Genomic DNA, 17,124 nt, shown 5'->3' with positions numbered 1-17,124 from the left:
AGAGTAATAGCTTTCAGATGGCTCTATGTGAGGTGAACACAAGGAAGCTGTTGTTTACCAAGATAGATGGTGTCCACAGTAAGCCATGTTATTGTCCCACTACTGCTTCCAGAGCAGATGATACTGATAATTCTGACATTGCGCTGATAAAGACGCAGCCACGAATCTTTTCCTGACAAAAGGTTTCTCACAAAGATCAGTATAACTGTGACGGTGACAAATTGCTTTTAATCTGTCAATAGCCGTGTTTCCGTTCAATTATCAAGCAGATTTTAAGCAAACTTTTGAATTGTCGCAAAAAAAAAGAAATGAGAATTAGGTGCATTTCCATAATCCATTTAGCGCATCAACTTTTTTTCGACTAAGGCAAAAACCACCTCAAGAGAGCGTACAAACCTTTTTTACGTAATTGAGGATATTTTATCGAATGTTGCCGTTTCCATACAGTTTTTCTAATTCAATACTTCAAAATGCGAATATACAGTAAATATTGAATGGCAACATGGCTAGTGAATGATAGGAAAACCGTTACTTATGTTTTTTTCCCGATCGTTAGACTAGCAAAAGGCTCACATTGAAGCTAATGGCAGTCATTTGCAGAAGTCTTCTGTGGCTCTGGAAGGATTTTTGTCAAGTCTCAAAAAAATTACTCATGCGTCATCTGTCCTGTATTTTGGCTTAAGTTGCATTATGGGAGGTGTAGTATCCAGTGTTTTTGGAACTTGACCCATCCTAAGGACTAAAAGTCACGATATCTTGGCTTCCACTGCGTCGATTTTGACCGTTGTTTTCACAATCTTGTAACCCATCATCTATCGGTCTGATGACGGATAAGCCTCTGGGGGGCTATATTTTTGAGGTTCTGGTGTAGCCAGCGGATATCTGGGCCAAGAATTCTTTTTACATGCGCTGATTATTGTTTACAGTCTGATTAGCAACTTGAGACGTGAGACTTAAGTTGGAGTTGAGAGACGCGTATGAACGGATTGTTTCACAAGTAGCCAGTTTACAAGCTTTAAACCAATAAAAAGCTGAATCATCATCAGACGGTAGCTGGTTCCAAGATTGCATTTCGGCCAGTGCTTTCCACCTTTTTCGCTCTCCACACAGACTGTTTACCTTCATTCAACCAAAGCCTACTTGAACGTGATCAGTCAATACTACTCGGACTACAAACAAAAACCAGAATGCTTCCGATACCAAAATCAAACCGTTGCCTACAGATTCTACATGTGAACACAGAATCTGTTATAGAGATTATGATTTTTATAAGCTGTCTCTTGTAAATCCCCCAGTTTATGAATATTATGTGCAATATGAAGTCGCTGCAGTATTCTTTTAATATGTGTTGATAGAAGTCTTTATTTCAGTTATTACTAGGCTACGGCTTCTCTAACTTAACAAAGAAGTAAAAGTAAGGTTTATTCCCAGGTGTGCAATGACGGTCTCAAAAGAAAATATAAACAATATTACATATTGGTTTTGGGTATATTGGTTTACAGTATCTTCACAATTATTATTTCAACAGCTGAAACATAACAAAAAGTACGGTCATTAAACAAAGCACTATTGAAAGGACCTCTGACATTATGTCATTTTTAGAAGGCTGGAAGTCAAGTAGATGCTGTTTTTATTTCTGTCTAGAGACTATTGCAGCCTGTTTGTGCAACCAGATGAGGTGATATGGTACGAGAGGCCAAAGTAAGCACACAGGGACAGTAAAAAGAAAGCAGGGGGCCAAAGTTTGCTGGGATCGAGTCTGGAGACCCGAACACTGTGTCCTCAGTGAACTTTGTTATCATGATCCAATCACGGATGGATGGAACCAAGTTGATTCAACTATTAGACATAAACTTATTCCCATTTTCCACAAAGTGATATATGCATATTTATAACTATATTTCACAAATCAGCAGTTGAGTGCTTTACTGTAGCTGCAATTAGCTACATTATGATATAGATGAGGAAAAAGTATTTTTCCTTTTTTTGGCCAATGGTTACTGTAATGTCTGAGAAGGTCGTATATTTAGGAGGTATTGCTGAGAAAGCCAAGATAGAGGTCCAAATTTATTACTCCACGACGAAACAAAACAGAACTCCCATCAGCCTATCATTATTTACAGCACAGCGAGACATTCATCACACACACTCATGAACAGGGATAAAAAAACATGTAATACTCAGAAGCCAAGCATGAATTGTCAATCAGGCTCTTTGACTTTCTTAGCAAGAGACGTATACTATTTATTGTGCTGTCGGGTAAAGGTAATATGTATCTTTTCTCTGGCATTTACAGTCAACTGAACTCACAGGAACAAATAATATATTATATTAGTATATCCTCCTGCTTCCTGGGAGAGGAGGATGTTTCAAACATGAGGTCAAAGTATAACTTATTTTATACTTGAGGGAGTTACGTTCCTTTTAACAGTGATCCATCATGCTTAATGAGAATGTGCTAAATAATCTAAAATCTGAGTTTAAAGCTACTACGCACACTCAAAGCTTAACTCTGGAAGAGAGGAAAAAAAAGATAATCTTGCTCCTGGAGAGAAGCATAAGTCTTGGAAGAAGGATGGTTTTTCACACATTAGGTGAAAGTATAACTTACGGTACATCTGTCTGAGGGTGTTAACCCTCTGAGACCCACAATAGACCCGCTTTTGTTTTTTTTAAGGGGGTCTTTAGGGGGAGATAGGAGGTCAGCTGTATATGTCACATAGAAGTGGTGTACATCATCTGAAAGCTGGGAATCTGAAGATTAATTTGAGATGCAGTTCAGCACTGTGTATCAAGTTGTTCTAGTCATAAATTAGAAATAAACATGAATTAATTAATTAACTAAAATAAGTTGTCAAAGTGTAAAAGGGTTTAGAACATTATGAAGTATATGATGATCACATCACCACATCAAGACACCAAGACCTGGAGGAACACCATAGAAAAAGCCATGCTGTGATTTGGTATCAAAAACGTTTGACATTTGGAGATTTCTGCAAGAACTGCATTTTTCAGCGATTGGATGGCAAGCACTTCTGTTCTGGGAACTGCTCAGAAACCCCCTTATTGTCAATCTAGCAAGGAAAGCCATCCATTCTCTAAATGCCCTATGTCTCTAGTTTGTGGCTGTAAAGTTTCACGAGGCTGTGATTATCCTAGAGGTCACAACAGCTCATTTTATACAGTGAGGTCAAATTTTAAAAAATGGTTGAAAGACAGTAAAGTTAACCCCCGTCACTCCACTCAGCTGCCAGGAAACAAGACACGGGAAACCTCCGTTGGTCTTGGAGGAGTTGCAGCATTTATTTCTGTACAAACTTCAACTTCCATGGCACATTCACTTGATATTCTCAGAGCTAAACTAAATCTGTCTTCTGTTCCGCTAGCTTACTCGTTCGCTCACACATATTGGCCGCCCCTCTCTCTCTCTTGCTTCACCACTTTTTTTCCCACGTACACTTACACACTCTGGCATTGGCTCTTCTATTCTCCGAATGACCTACACTACTTTTAGAACAACTACCTCTAGAAAGGGCCATTCGCATTTTAACGTCAGCCACTGTAGTCGTCCTACGGGCCTGGCACACGGGTGATGTTTCTATCTGCAACAGTAGTTGTCTCCATATCTTACAAACAGAACCTTTAAGTTTACAGCTGCACAACAAACTCAAGGCTAAACTCTGATATAAATTACATCTGTGCGCCAAACAGAGGAGTAGATATACATGGAGAAACACTTGTTGATAGACACACACTTATTTCTGTCTTTGAGTACCTGTGAATCGCTTCTTCCCACTGAGGTCAAACTCAGATGATGGGCCGTGGTTGGATGGTCTGGTGTCTGGCTCCGGAGTCGGGATCTCTGTGGTGGTGGTGGTGGTTGTGGGTGGCAGGGTGGTCTGGACAAAAAGATCATCTGGCAACAACACATGTGTCTGTGAGCTTTTGATTTTAATAGACTTTATATTATTTACATCCTAACTCAATAGCATGCTGCTGTGTTTCATTAATCCTTTGTAATCGGAACCATGATCTACGGAATAAAAGTGCCAAATTGATTTAATTAATAGTGGGCAGATGTGTGAGCTCACTTTGAAATAACCCCTTTTCCCCTGAACACCCAAAGCTGTATTCTTATGTAATGTTTTGCTACCCATATTTTCCATGTGAGGGGGGCCTTTGAAGACAACGGCCATTTCACAAGTCTCCGAGACTGACAAATGTGAAGGGATTCAGTGGGTGAAATGTAATTAGTTCCTTCTGCTTTCATCACTGTTTTTTTCCTCGCATCAGTGGGCCTTGGCATTACATCATGGTCCACACACATGCAACCCGCTTTGAGCCGTAGCAGGAAAATGCTAATAAATATTGTAATGCTCAATGTGTAGCAAAACCACCCCAAAAAAGAAAATATCCAATGCTGCTCACATGCAACAGCTTCTTTGAAAGTTCCAAGCACCTGTAGTGAAATTAGTACAAAGGCAACAAAACGCTGCAGTTTTCCATTCAGCTAGTGTTTGGCTGAAGTCGGAGTCCATCTATTACATTACAAAGCAACGTTAAGAACAGCAAATACGCTGCATTAGATCACAAGCCAGGGCATTCTCTTCATCTTAGTAACGCGGTTCACATAGTCCAGTTTTTGGAATACTTGTTATTAAAAACAGCCCATGATGGAAAATTACCAAAACTTAAGCCATGAACCAAAAAAACAAGCCAAAAAAACATACAAGAAGAGACACAAAGTGAAGACCACAGGCAAGGCAAAGAGGAAGAGACAGGAAGAGCTACCAAACAGATCTACTGACAGATAAACAAACAGTGCAGTCAACAAAACAATGAGCATGTAGTGCAGTGTGGCCCATCCCAGCCCAGTGGCGGTAGGTCGGTCCGAAGCCAAACTCAGCCAATACCTTTCTTAAGAGCTAAAGCATCAGCCATGGTCACTGTAACCATGTGGTCCATTTCCATTCCTGAGGATTCCTCTGTCAGAGAAGTAGAACAAGCTGTAGCATCAATCTCACATGACCATGTATACATTTCTAAACTGACATACACACGTACATTCACACACGTACACCCACACATCCATATAGACAGACCTACTTAAATATATGCTGTAGGCACAGGCACTAATACATATTTTGACACGAGTGTAATCCTGGCTAGATTTCAGTCAACTTAAGTGGGTGATGAATGAGTGAGAAAGTGTTGTAAAACCCCTTTTTCTCTATTTTAGACTTTACAAGGGAACATCCAGCTGTCTCAGTTTGCTGGGTGTGTTTGACGTTGTATGTGTTCACTGATAATGGGCACTGTAAGGTACAGAGCTGCCCTGGAGAAATATCATTATCTAGTATTTTGTTACAGTGGGAAAGTTTACTATTATAGCCTACCGTATGTCATCGTAATGGGACACTTTTGACATTATAATGAGAAGTTTTTGCGGTGTAATGAGCTTTTTTGTGGGACTTTATCCATTGTTATACAGAAAACAATATTCCAGAAACTACACCGCAGATATAAATCACCATGTTTTTTCTCAAATAAAAAGCAATACTTGTAGGATCCACACACTAAAAATCTATTTATTGCTTGGCAAGGTTTTATTGCTTGTCAGCCCCAAACCAAACACTTCATCAGTTCCTTCAAATATTCACATCCAGTTCCTCTGTATAGCTGCAGCATCACCTCTTTTTTGTTTATAATTCAAAACCTTGGCTACTATGGATTAAGGCTAATCATTTGTACATTTAAAATGCATTTGAAGTTCATAATGCAACACAAATAGCAATGGCAGTTCTGTGCTCACATAATCAGATTTGTTTCTTTTATGAGTTTAAAAAATACTTTTAATTAACTATTTTGATTTGAGTTTTTTATGGTTGACTGCAAATCTACAGCTCGGATCTTATAGTCTTGGTTTATTTTCAAATCCCCCACCATATGTGCTGTAATAACTATAATACCCATGGTTCTTGTGTTCATGCTTGTGTGTAAGTATGTTTCTTCTATTGTCTTTGTGCGATAACACTAATGGTAGTGTGCAACTGACAGCTCGTAGTGTGTTTAAACCAGCAGGACTCTGACCACAGCCAGGCCCCAGATGTGGAGACTTACATGTGGTTCCTGTGGTCTCACATAGACACACACATCTACATGCACACACTGACCAGATCACAAAGTTAAGACACACACTGCTATAGAGTTATAGGACTCTGTGGGTAAAGACAGGAAACACTCATGGCCTTGGCCTAGATGGATATGACAAACAATACAACTGAGAGATTTAGTGAAGTCACTATTCTGGCTCTAAAATGCTTCACTGAACTTGACTTCAGTTATGTGGGAAAGCTCTTTACTAAGCAATATTGCAAGTTGGGACCCTGCAGTCGTTTGTTTCATTCCTATAGTATACATCTATATCTAGATTAATCTTTAAAAATGCTTTCTGCAATGCGTTATGATGAATTTCAGTACTTGTGTCTTTCTCAAAATCTCACCTTCTGGATAACAGTCCAATATGCCTTCTGCATCCAGCAGTGGATACCCGTATTCATCTGTTTTGGAGAAGGTTCCAGGTGGACAGGTTGGGAACGGTGGTGCAGAGGTAGACTCCTCTATGATCCAGTCAGTGGTGGTGGGTTCAGGTGTGGTGGTGGTGATGGTGGTGGTGGTGGTTGTAGGAGCCCTAGTGGTGGTGGTGGTGGTCCTGAGGTGAGGAAGGTCCAAGCCAAGTAGAGGTTTCCCTCCAACCATGAGCATCTTGTCTTTGGGGTTGACCACAGGCCGGCTATCTCGGCCATGGCCAAACAGAGCCATACCGTCCTCGTTTACCAGTGGACTGCCCATGTGGTCTGGTGGTTGGTTGAGTGGAGGAGCAAGGATGAGGGGAAATATTCATGACTTTGTCTTGAACAGTAAGCTAATAATGACAATGCTGTATGTGTAAATGTCATGCAAGATGGAGAGAAGCATATCACCAAAAATCGTGCGTCCATCCTCTCCAAGCACCACTCTCTTTGGTTTGCCCTGGGAGTCCTGGAGAACTTGTCCCTCCTGGTTCATAAGAACCCCCTTCTCTAAGTCTACGACCTGGAGAGATAAAAAATAATTGCCAGATCTATACAGCAATCTATATAGAACTATTGCCTCATCCTGACAGTGAGATTAGGCGGAGTCTTACTCCTGTTCACTGCTATTTCTTATAAACAACGAGAACAATTGAGCAACATTTTTGGTATTTCCAAGAGTTAGATGATAAGATTGATACCACTCTCATGTTTTTACTGACAGCAGTCAAACAGCTAGCTTGCGCCTCTGTCCAAAGGTAACAAACTCCACCTACCAACACCTCTAAAGCTCACAAATTAACATGTTTTATTCTGTTTGTTTAATTCGTACAAAGGAAGAGTAAAAATAATAGCAATTGGGGGTTATGTGTCGGACTATCTCTTGGACGGGCACAGTAAATACCTGATGTCTTGACGTCACCGTGAGGTTGCCAGTCTACCAGCGGAGACTACCTTTTGATAGATCCATGCTTTCTGTTTCCCCATTTCCAGTCTTTATGCTAAGATAAGCTAATCATTTCCTGACTGTAGGTTTACCACACAGATATGAGAGTTGCACCAATCTTTTCATCTAACTTGACAGAAAATGAATAAGTGTATTTCCCAAAATGTTGAACTGTTCCTTAAAAGTGATAGATAACAGTACAATCTGCAGTATGTCATACTGTAGTCAAGAATAGTATGCTTCACAATGTAAGATTACAACTATTGTTAAAATCAGTTCATTACCCATTTGGTTCCATCAGGTCCAGTGATAAACCTTTGACCAACGGCCTTGCTTGTTCCATGAGAGGAAGGGGATTCTTTATCACTTGTTGCTGTCAGGTTTGGTCGTCCATTTTTACCTACTGATTATACGATTTGTTACTAAATCATTTACTCATTACAGTATCATACATCTATACATTATCATTCAGCTTTTTGCTGAAGCAAATCCTTGCACCTTTTGAGTAATACAGTAGCAGGTAGTGGCAGCAACTTTAAATCGCATGCATGTTACCGTTTCCATTGGCTGGCTTGGGTTGTCCTCCATTGGTTGGCTTCCCTCTAACGATGGGATAGCGAGACCGACCCCCCTGGCCCCTAAAGCTGTCTCTAGATGATGATGACGATGATGTAGACTGGGAGTTGCCTCCAATTAATCCCCCAGTCTTTGTCACAGTAGTGCCACTGCCAACGTCACGATCTGAGGTCAGAACTGGTTGGGGCACATTTGAAGAAGAAGAGGAGTCCGATGATGATGAGGAATCAGACGTTGAAGAACCCAGCCTTGAGTTCTGTGCTGGCTGTGGTCTGATGGGAAGCCTAGATCCACCAATCTGCCTGTTAGCAAGCAGAGGAGAGCGTACCCTCCCGTTCACTCCCATACCAGGACGACGATAAGGTGGAGAGCCTCCAGACGGTGAGCCAGGTCTGGTCCTGGAAGAAGTTTCCCTTGTATCCACACTATCATTGTCCTCTACTTTTCTGTGAGGCTCAGAAGAAGTTATAGTCGGATTCTTCTGGGCCGCTGCAGGGTCCGCAACTTCATCATTTTTTCCGCTGATTTCTCTACTCCTTTCATTGAGATAATCGTCATTATGATCGTTGTTATTGCCATTAGACGTTCCTCTATGGACGGGCTTACTTGAGTCTCCACCTGAGGAACGATGGGAATCAGAGTTTGAAGAAGAGGAAGATGATGAAGAGGATGAGGTAGTTGGGTTTCTAGCGTCACTAGATGCTGTGTTTTGATTGGTCGAAGAAGGTTTAACTGAACCCACCCCCACCCCGTTCTTCAGTGAGTCATGAGTCCTCAGATCTTCACTAGTCTCCTGTATCTTGGATACTCCTGCAGCACCTGTGGCCCCTGAAACTCTAGTGGGTGTCCCCCTAGAGACGGGTCTGCTGGCCCCCATGGAGGGTGACGTCCTGGTCACGGGGGTCCTACCGTCCTGCCTGGAAGATGTAGCTCTCGTCCCTGAGCCAAACCTGCCTGGGTAACGGGTAGCTAGCCAAGGGAACCTTTCAGCAAATGAGGGGCTAATTCTGGTACGAGGAACCACAGGTTTTTCATTACTGCTCTCCTCCCTTCCCTCTTCCTCCCCTCTCACCTCCTCTGTGGGTTGTGGTTTAGAGCTTGAAATTGGCTCTTCAACTACATCTGCATCTATGTTTTTGTCATTACTGTCATCATTTCCCTCCCTGTGTGTTGTGTCTCGCTCAGGTGATGCCCTGTCTGGTAAAGTGGACTGTGATGTTGCTGAACTACGTGCGTTTGGAGTTCTGCTTGGTGAATTTGATTGTGAGGTGACGGCCGGTTTGTAACCATTCAGCAGTCGAGTTGAATTCCCTCTAAACAAATATCCAGGATTTCTTCGACTGTAACCATATCTAGAGCCCAACCCTGACCCATTGGTGCGCCCAGCTGAAGCTGAACCTCTACCAACAGCTGTAGCTTCTGTCTGCTGTGAAGTGGTCTCTTTTACAACTGGAGAGGAGGGCTTTGTATGTGTTACGCTGGGCTTATTGTAGGTGTCTTTGCTCTCTGGGTATGTGGAAGCCACATAGTCCTTTCTACTGGCTGCCGACTCTTGGATACGTGAGGAGGAGGATAATGAGGTTTTAGAAGGTGAGGATGAAGAAGAAGTAGAAGATGAGGAGGAATCAGACGAAGAGGAGGAAGCGGAGGAGGTGGCAGAAGATGAGGAGGATGAAGAAGAAGAAGATGAAGAGGAGGAAGCAGCCTTGGATCCTGGTTTTTGATGAACCCTGATCTTAATGGGCCTTCTGGGCGGGGGCTTGGGATGAGGTTTAGTTGGGGAGGGCGTCAAAACTTTGAGGCTGGGTGTCTCAGTAGTCAGAGGCTTTTCATCATACCCCAATTCATCTTCAAATTCAGGGGAAACATCGTTGTCTGGTTCTTTTGTCTCTGGTACAACCTCCATGGTCGTCGTCTGTTCTTCTGGAGGTGGCGTTGTGGGTATTGTCTCTTCTTCTTCTTCCTCCTCCTCCTCTTCTCTATCTTGAGCTCTTCCTCTGGAAGACCCTCTGTTCACTGTGTTCCTGCCTGAGCCCCTCACAGAGGTCAAGATGCCGTGATAGGAGCGTGACTGGGAAAGTGGGCGTACACGCCTGTTGACAGGTGTAGCAGGGCGTGTCAGAGGCGGTGTGGTTGGTTCCTCTGTCACCTCTGTTGTCTGGATGTCAGATTCTTCATGGTCGGTATCCTGTTTGGAAGGAGTGTGGCTAGTCCTGCCCCTGTCTTTGGCTTTTGAGAACGATGAGGCAGCGCTGCTGGCTGGCAGTAGACAAACAAATTACATGAATTTAGTATTAATCAAATTTTGAAGCATACATGCACACACATAGACCCTGTTGAGACCTGGCATTAACATGCGTCTTGTGTGATCCGATCACAAGTGGACAGCTCTAAGTACGTCTGTTCACACCTGGCATTAGAATGCGTCTTCATGTGTCTTGAGTGACCACTTGTGATCGGATGTTATGCGCTGCTGTAGAGAGTGTGTGAGTAATTAAGTGTTTGCCCTTTTTTATTACCTTCATATAGTATAGGCGCAACGTAAACCTTGGCTAGACTAGCTGTTGTGGATCACCTCTCTCTGTGAGTAACACACACCGGTAGGCGGTCCTTCAATGTGTTCAAGGACGCATTTGCGTACACACTGCTAAAAGAATGAGGCCATATGTCAACTCCGAATGTGGTCTGAGCAATCGGATCTCTAATGCGTACTGGTTGCATTTACACCTGTACTTAGCGCTATCCACTTGTGATTAGATTACCCAAGACGCATGCTAATGCCAGGTCTGAACAGGGTCATACTGTATACAGTAACATATGCTTACATCCTGGCATGACAACACTGAGGACCTTGCTCTGTGGTCCCTGACCCCTCCTGTTGGTGGCTCTAATCTTGAAGATGTACCGGTCTCCCGGTGTGAGGCCATCTACGGTGGCTGTGGTGAGGCTGCCCCGGTGCGTCACACTTTTCATTCCAAAGGGCTTCATAGCAGGAGCATAAGACAGGATGTACTCTGTGTGGAGATAGAGCATGAACAACTGTTGTGAAGAGAGGTAGTGTGAACATTCAGGAGAACATTTCATAACTAATATGACACCAACGATGTACTGTATATACTGATTTCTTAGCAAAAATGAATTAATTCAATCATCCTGGCCCGACCTCTTATCCTTCCATTGGGTTCTTCAGGTGGATCCCATGTTGCTATGACAGCAGTTCCTTTCCCTCGTAGTGGCTTGACCTCAAAGTTCTCGGGTGGCCCAGATGGTGCTAGCAAGTGAGGAAAACACAAGTGAATGTAAAGACAGGAGGAGCAGCAGGACAGAAACCAGAAGCAGCGTAGAGGGAACAGGGTGAGGAAATTGCTGCTTAAAGAATGTAAAAACAGCGAGTTTGTGCCAGGAGGCTTGAACCGAGGGAAGTACTGTTGCCATACGTAGTCAGGAACCTTCCCTTGTGATCATGTATGGAACTGCAGATGGATATCTGAGCTGTGAGCCAGGCAGTAAATGCTGACATCCCAATGAACCGCAGCTCAGGAGCTGCTATGACATGGTATGAGAACTGCAATCATGACAGAGCTGCAGCCAAAGCTGGAATCAAATATCAAATAGGCAGTGAATGTGATGAAGTGTGGTATGAGGAAATGAGTGTTATGCAAGATTGAATTCTTCTCTGCAAGAGTAAACTCTCTTTTAATATTGTAAGGAAAATGCAGGGCTTTGGTTCTCTATAGCTATTCCTCTTGACTCGCTACTCATCACCTTTCATTGTGACCTACAAAATGATATTCTCTAAGCAATTCTCAGCAGTTAGCGGCTGCGTGTGCATACCTGACTCGGGGGTCCTCTGAAAGACGGAGACGCTCCACTTCCCATGATTTTCTCCCTGAGAGATTCTGACAGAGAACTCATACATGCCGTCAGCAGACAGGGTGTCTATCATCATCCTCCTCTGGGTGCTGTCCTTGTACTCCCAGCGTGCTGACTCTCCCTTCTCCCTGTATTTAACTGTGTAGGATCTGGATTAAGAGATAATAGAGATCTTTTATTCCAGTGGAAAGGGGTTAGTGATCTCTCTTACTCAGTCAATCTTTGTCTTTAAATCACTTTCTTTCACACACACTTTAACAGATCCCACCTGACTACCTCGGGGTCGACCTTCCCCATCTCAACAGCAGGGTCAACCCAGGAGATGAGGACCGACTGGGGAGACATGACCCTGACGCTGATGTCCCGGGCCTCGTACTCCGGTGGCTCTGGACAACACACACAAAGACGTAGAAACAAAAATGTCTAGCTCCAAACCAATATTAAAATCACCTCTAAGGGCGCTTTCACAAGCCATAGTTTATTTGGCTAATCCGAATCAGAGTGAAATTGATACTTTTGCTTCGTTTTCTATTTAGTCTGGTTTGGTTTCACAGTGCACAAATTAAAGCGAACCAAATAAAAAATGAATTTGCTGAGGGACGTGTATGAAGGAGCGAATTTATCTTTTTCGTCTCAAGAGCTGCCACTTCTATGCAGGGAATCGCGGACTTTGAAGTATCGCCGTCGAAGTTTTTTCACTTTGTCTCGGCACTGATCTACTGTGCGCACAAATCCCTTCTCCTCCAGTTTATCTTGATTGACTTTATAAACGTCACTATTTTTTTTACTTTATTTAGCATATTCTTTATGTTCTCTTCGGCCCAGATGTCAAGCAAACATCGAACTTCTGCAGAGGTCCAGGTCAGACGTCTCCCACTCATGTTAACCTGTCATTTTACCTGTGTCCACAACAAATACCTGCACAGACAACCTGCGTTTTGGTTCGCTTGGAACCGGTCCAAGAGTACGATTACTGCGTTCACAACTGCCCAAATGAACCGCAATAAAGTTCGATTAAAACAGACTAAATGCTGGCTCGTGAAAGCACCCTAAGATCATTGAATTTGGTTATTGGTCGGCCTCTGGTTTCTCATATTTTGGCCAACATGACAACCATCGATTCCCACACTTACATAGATATTGATGAGCTATTTTAAAATATTTACAATGCAAAAAAGACAGACAAATGTGTAGAGGAATGCAGTGATTGTCTATAAACCTTCAAGTACCTGGTGTGGTTGTTTTGGTAGCGACTCCTCTGTTGGCGGGTGCGCTCTGGCCCTGGGCTTTCTGTGCCTGCAGTGACACCACATGAACGGACTCAGATGCTATGAATAGAAAGGAATACCAGGCACGGCCAGGGTTTACACTATGGACACTAAAGATAGTACAAACAAATGTATACATTTAGCTAATTTTCATTAAAAAAATAAATTAAGATCTGCAAAATGGTGTTTGGAGGTCCTTTCAGCCTCATATTTTACTGTAACTGAAAGCATTAATCTGGAGGTTAAGAGTGTAAAATGTGAGTCCTCTTACTTAGTTTGGCTGTGTTTCGGTTTCTCTGGTCAGATTGAGGCTTGATGTGGTGTTGGCGTCTCCTCTCCAGCGGGGGAGCTCCTGCCACAGCTCTCTCAGGCTGCCTGGGCCCTGAGGAGGACTGAGGGGCCCTCCTGTGTGTCCTGGTATTAGACACGCCCAATGACTGAGCTGTTCTGTCCACCCTGGTGGCCCGCCGTACAGAGGGCTGCTTTCTGACAGCAGTTTGTGGAGACCTGGCTGGACCTGTTAGGGGATGATAATGGAGGTGAAAAGTCAGAGTTGCCTTTAAGGGTCTTGTTGAAAGTAACTGCCATGGAAAATCATTGAACATAATTGCTCCACTCGAGACACATCAGCTCAGTGATAAACACATAATTACATGTCATTTTCATCCAACAGTTTCAGTTAACATGCCCAGTTGTCACTCAAGGGACGTGCTGTGGAACCGCACCACCTACTCCAACTTCTGGTGTCCTGCTGCGTGCTTCAATCCCACCCTAGTCGTGACTCCATCGTGGACATTGACTCAGACATCGACTCAGACAGACAGACGATCCCCTTCATCTGGCTGCAGTGCTGAGCGATAGCATTGGCAATATAACAAAAAAACCCTCTTCTTTCTTTCCTCCCCTCCCTCTATCCCTCCTTTATCCGTTTCTCATAATCACTGTCAGATGAAAAGGATCTGCCCTGTTTCCCATCAGGATGGCTGCATGCACAGCTGGGTGAGTACTGACAGGTCAGCTGATGTAAGAAAGTGGATTTGATGAAATTCAAAGTGGTTAAGGACAATAAAATGCTGTGATGTGGGTTTCCCCTTTCAGCGAACAGGTAGGGTGGGCCAACTGAATAGTTTTCCAAGAGAGGCCACCACACCCAAAAAGTTTTCTTAAGCAATGGCTTAAAAAGGGAGACAGGGAGAGTTTTATGATACTGTATATGAGGGGGAACAAAGAGGATGTGGAGAGGAGTATAAAAGCACAATAGGAAGAAAGGGGGGGGTTTGTTGGAGCTCTCCATTAGTGTTTTTAAGTCTCTCTGTATCCTTCCCTCTGTCCTGCCAGCACAGCTGAGTACATTTCTCCCTTTGGATCGAGACAAATGGCTGTTTGGTAATGCATCAACTATCTCGCTGTGATGGTCCTTTTCCTGTTTTCAGATCTTCCTCTCCAAGATTCTCCTGCACCTGTACAAGTTTCATTGATAATCTGTTCTGTGTGTTCCTCTTGTCTGTCTGCCAACATGACAGCAAAGCTTCACTGTAACTGTTTGCATGTCTGTTAAAGGTGTAATTAATAGACATGAAAGGCCCACCTAAATAATTCAACATCACTTTAAGTGTACGCTAGAGTATTTTCGCCGGTTTACGTTGCTGTGAGACAGCTTACAGTCTATGTTTCCGACGGGGAACTGAAGCTGTTATCTATGCTCTTTCCACCAGACTCCATTGAAAAAAACAGTAATTTTACCTCGCAGAACATGGGAGTTGCTGCTCTAACACTGCCTCAGTTGATAAGTTTGTTTGTGTTATTTTGTGACTTTGGTTAGTTCGGATTCAGCAATGTCACACAATAGCACAAACAAACTAACCGATTGGGGCGCCCTGGTAGCTCACCTGGTAGAGCAGGTACCCCATGTACCAAGGCTGAGTCTTTACTGCAGCGGCCTGGGGTTTGAATCCGGACCTTTGCTGCATGTCATCCTCTCTCTCTCTCCCCTTTCATAACTGTCACTGTATCTAATAAAGCCATAAAAAATCGTTTAAAAAATCGAAATCTAACCGATCAAGACAGCGGTAGACCAGCAACCCCCGTGTTCTGCGAGGTACAATTACAGTTTTTTTTATGGAGTCTTGTGGCTTTGGCGAGAGAATAGATGGATACAATGGCATCAGTTCCTGGTCAAAAAGGGCTGTCTGACAGCAAGGTAAAGCTGTGAAAATATTCTAAATATAGCATACGTTTGAACTGATATGGATGTTTTAAGGTGGGCCTTTCTTTTAGGTAGTTAAAATCTGTTTTGCTGCAGGCCCCGTCCACAGCAGTATAGTTACTTTGGTTCCGTGTGGTAACTCTTGTCTGCTTCTCCAAACTGGGGGTGTGCCGACGGTCATCTACTGTAGGTAATACACTGATTATGGATAAGTACCTCATACAACCCCACTTCAAAACACCCAACTATCCCTTAAAACTTAAACTTGAACAAATCAGGATCACACCAGTGTTGTTTTATCTCTCTTAATACAAGTCACATACTTACTGTTGACGGTTGTTTTAGTTTTTTGTATGCATGCTTACTTACTTACTTATATTTTTCCAGACATTTATTTCCACTCATTGTAAAATCCCCTAAAGATAAATTCAGGAACTGTGGACACAGAAACTTGAAACTTGCAAACTTTGTGTTTATTTTACTATCTGTCAAAGTATGTGTATATCAAAGTATGTCACAGTATGATACCACTGTGTTAAATGTATTTGAAAACACAGATTCATTTGAAAGTCTGCACTGAATTACCACCCAATAATAACATATCGGTGGGGAATATGGAACATTATCTTATGATTTATTCCTACTTGTGAATTTCTGACATTTTTGGCTGCTACTGAAGCAACACCTTCAACAATAACATTAATATATTCTCTGTCTCTTACCCACTGTACCTGTTTGAGCGTCTCTCGCACTAGCTGATTTTGAAAAAAAACAAAAAAACATTTGGTTTTAATCAGCCTAAATCTCCTTTTCCTTATTTTTCTTCTTCCTCTTTTTCTCTCTCTGGAAAGCTGTCACAGTGCATAGTTTGGCGCGGGTCACCCCGCCGCGGACCACTAAACCATTGACTCCGCAGTGCTCTCACTTGCCAAATCCTTTCTGTCTTTTCCTGGAAGCTGGATGGTCCGAGGTGCTGTGAGGCTGGCCTCCAGACAGACAGACATACCACTGCTACAGCGGAGACCCACCTCAGTGTCTGATGCTGAAGAATGCTGTGCCCTGACTCCCTCCTCAAAAACTAGCTGAAGACAGCAAGGTTTTTATCCACCGTCTTTCACATTTCATCTACTTGAAAAGCAAATCTAAACTTTGCAATCATAAATTGGTAGGATTGGTTACATTGCTCAGTTTAGCCACAGTTTATTTAACTTTGAGTGGTAGAGCTCTCCTGGAGGCAGAAATAATCAGTTTAGCCTCAGCTGACAAAGACAATGTTAGCTCGCTCACTGACACAAATGGCAAGAGAAAAAGGCTCCAGTCCAAATAAGAATATACAACACTTACGCTCAATGGCTTCATTTATAACTTGCCTTTATTCATTGATTAGCTTAACAGGTTATCAGCTAGTAGTCGACCATATAAACAACTTGATCCTAGGGGTCTTTGAGGGGGCATTCACTATAATTCCATCCATAAATAACGCGGTGACAGAATCTAAGACTATTTTGGTGGTATGGGTTTCATATACTTTCTGTAATAAAACATCTAAAAGCAAAAATCCCATCAGATGTGGGACCCTGGAACAAAATCTTATCAAATGGGGGTTTGTGGTCTAACTTCAGTCAGTTTAGGTTTCCTTGATGTGAAAAAGTTTGTGAACCACTGAGTTAGCTAACCTAAAAG

General features: G+C 42.9%; 1 protein-coding gene across 5 annotated transcripts in view; it reads right to left on the bottom strand.

Moving 5' to 3' along the window:
- fndc1 (fibronectin type III domain containing 1) overlaps positions 1–17,124 on the bottom strand; it is a 42,488-nt gene that overhangs the window by 12,572 nt on the left and 12,792 nt on the right. For 2 of the 5 annotated variants that reach the window (XM_074615353.1, XM_074615354.1), the window contains exons 4-15: positions 13,507–13,752; positions 13,197–13,295; positions 12,236–12,353; positions 11,929–12,116; positions 11,258–11,365; positions 10,920–11,108; positions 8,074–10,353; positions 7,803–7,921; positions 6,984–7,095; positions 6,504–6,857; positions 4,914–4,985; positions 3,776–3,916 (exon numbers count right to left, since the gene is read on the bottom strand). In XM_074615353.1, the coding sequence (XP_074471454.1) occupies positions 3,776–3,916; positions 4,914–4,985; positions 6,504–6,857; positions 6,984–7,095; positions 7,803–7,921; positions 8,074–10,353; positions 10,920–11,108; positions 11,258–11,365; positions 11,929–12,116; positions 12,236–12,353; positions 13,197–13,295; positions 13,507–13,752 (4,026 nt within the window). The remainder of the gene's footprint in view (positions 1–3,775; positions 3,917–4,913; positions 4,986–6,503; positions 6,858–6,983; positions 7,096–7,802; positions 7,922–8,073; positions 10,354–10,919; positions 11,109–11,257; positions 11,366–11,928; positions 12,117–12,235; positions 12,354–13,196; positions 13,296–13,506; positions 13,753–17,124) is intronic. The other 3 variants (XM_074615355.1, XM_074615356.1, XM_074615358.1) reach the window with 3 other exon arrangements.

Source organism: Sebastes fasciatus, chromosome 18 (genome assembly GCF_043250625.1).
Source record: "Sebastes fasciatus isolate fSebFas1 chromosome 18, fSebFas1.pri, whole genome shotgun sequence".
In the NCBI taxonomy this organism is placed as follows: Eukaryota; Metazoa; Chordata; class Actinopteri; order Perciformes; family Sebastidae; genus Sebastes; species Sebastes fasciatus.
The sequence above is the reverse complement of the archived record's forward strand: the minus strand, read 5'-3'. Positions and strand labels throughout refer to the sequence as shown.